This window comes from Engraulis encrasicolus, chromosome 10, assembly GCF_034702125.1.
Source record: "Engraulis encrasicolus isolate BLACKSEA-1 chromosome 10, IST_EnEncr_1.0, whole genome shotgun sequence".
NCBI lineage: Eukaryota > Metazoa > Chordata > Actinopteri > Clupeiformes > Engraulidae > Engraulis > Engraulis encrasicolus.
The window spans coordinates 27382812-27385311 of record NC_085866.1 but is presented as its reverse complement, the minus strand read 5'-3'; the positions used below and the strand labels follow the sequence as shown (position 1 = coordinate 27385311).

Sequence of the window (2500 nt, the reverse complement as noted above, 5' to 3'; positions counted from 1 at the left end):
GCCAAGTATACACACTCATGTCTTCAATGAGCCATGCAAGATCAGTCACTCAGTCTCACACACACACACACACACACACACACACACACACACACACACACACACACACACACACACACACATGCTTGATTGGGCTCCATGGTACCCAGTGCAGTCCTGGGCTCCAGTGTTTGTTTCTGCGGCCAAGCACAGCCATATAAGGACGGCTGGGGCTTTTTGCTGTTTTTCCATTGTTTGTGTTTGTGTGTGCATGAGTGTGTGTGTTTGTTTATGTGTACAGTTACTTCTGTCTAAATTTGTTCCCGTGTGTCTGGCCTGGCGTATATTTTCGGTTCCTTGCAATAGGCTGTGTTGTAGCCTTAAGGAGGTGCTTGTAGAGATGGGTGGATGGGAGGGAGGTGGGGGGTTAGAATAGGAGAAGGATGCGGAGGAGTGGAGGAGAGGAGTGTTGTGTGTTATTGAGAGGTAGTCTTGGAGATGATGGGATGGAGGAGTGAAGGGTGATGATTAGTTGTTATTTGCAACAGTCTGTGTGTGGGTCCGCATGTGTGTGCTCATGTGTATTGTGTGCGTATGTGTGTATGTGTGTGCTCCAGAGCGAACGATTGTGCGTGTGCGTGTGTGTGTGTGTGTGCGTGTGTGCATGCTCATGTAGAGTGTGTATGTGTTTCAGAGCGAGCGAGCGTGAGTGCGTGCGTGCGCGTGTGTGTGTGTGTCATCATGATGGCGGCATCTCTGTGTGCTGTGCTGGTCTCTGCTGTGAGAGGCACGGCGCGGGCCCTCCATAGGGATGCCATGGCGATGCTCTGGACCCAATCAGCTCGCTCCTAATCACAGCCGCCACTCTTGTTGTTGTTTTCTCTGCTTCTTCTTCTCCTCTTCTTTTCTCGTCTCATCATCTCTGTCTCCCTCCATCTCTCTCTCTCTCTCTCTCTCTATCCTCCCCTCCTCCTCTATCCGCCTCTCCCTCACCCCCCTATTGCATTTTTTTTTGTCTTCAGGCTCTTCAAGTTGCACAACAGTTTCAGCAACAGCAAGAACAACAACAACAGCAGCAACAGCAGCAGCCGCAGCAACAGCAGCAGCAGCAGCAGCCGGCAGTAAAGAGTGGAGGGAAATCCCCCAAGGCCTCCGACGCAGACACAGACACACAGGTACTGTACATACACACTCACACACATACACACACACACATCCATATGTGGACGTGCATGCACACACACACTGACGCACACACACAGACGCGCACACACAGACACACACACACACACACACACACACACAGACACACACAGACACACACAGACACACACACACACACAGACACACAGACACACACACACACACACACACACACACACAGACACACACAGACACACACAGACACACACAGACACACACAGACACACACACACACACACACAGACACACACACAGACACACACGCGCGCGCGCGCATGTACGGGTAATGCACACACACACACACACACAAACACACACACACACACACACACACAAACACACACACACAGCCAAATTGTTTTTTATTGCACCTGACTGCGCCAGCCACAATGGCAGCCCAGGAGCCGGTAAAGCATGTTCAAATGCAAATCAGTGGAGTAAGATAAAAAGTGACCTTAAACGCTTAAGAAGCGGCCTATATTTAGCTCTGGGAGCCCCATATAACTGCCATTTACTAGAGCTGCGTTGAACATGCAGACACAAAAAGAAAAGGGTGTTCTTTGATGAAGGACAATGCATCTAAAACGTGCTGAGTTATATGGGAGTTGTGCTTGGGGACCGTAATTACTTCTTTTCAGTATTGTTGGTCCTTCACCTGCAGTGATGTGTGCATATGCTCTTCTTTTTTTGTTTTTGTTTAAACATGCAGACACAGCGAGAGCAAAGTCCGAATGTACAGAGAGTACACATCACATGGCTATTACTGTAGGAAAAAACATGGCTATAAATCAGATATTGGTATGTTTGTGGTAGAAATGGAAATGCAGTGTGTTTTTTTTCTTCTTTTTCTTATTATTTTATAGCGGTCTCCAATCTCTCAACTCCTGTGGTTTCTAGCGGAGTTGGAAGTATAGGGCAGGACTTAAAAAATATTTACAGCAGAATCTGCCACAAATCACGTTTTTTTTCCGCCAAAGAGAAAAAAAAGCTATTCGACGTTGTTTACCGTTCTTATGGCTGGCTTTAAAAGCAGATGAAAAGGGATGTGAGACTCCACAGGTGTTCAACCTCAAGGCGAACGAAACACGTTTTTTCACACACAAATAGACATTTTACAGCGGTGTCAAAAATAGATGCGGAAGAAAGAGAAGAAAAAGGCAAGGTGGTTTGTGTCTGAGATCATGTGTGCCGAACTAGCCTGCTGCATCTTTATGAAAAATATGCCGATAATTTGAGCTAAAAGATGAGATCGTTTTACTCTGATGATTTGTTAGATATGAGGGGAGATATGTGATACAGTTATCGACTAATCTTTTGT

General features: G+C 46.8%; 1 protein-coding gene across 1 annotated transcript in view; it reads left to right on the top strand.

Moving 5' to 3' along the window:
• foxp1a (forkhead box P1a) overlaps positions 1-2500 on the top strand; it is a 74047-nt gene that overhangs the window by 27929 nt on the left and 43618 nt on the right. The window contains exon 3 of the mRNA XM_063208539.1: positions 1002-1154. Within this exon, the coding sequence (XP_063064609.1) occupies positions 1002-1154 (153 nt within the window). The remainder of the gene's footprint in view (positions 1-1001; positions 1155-2500) is intronic.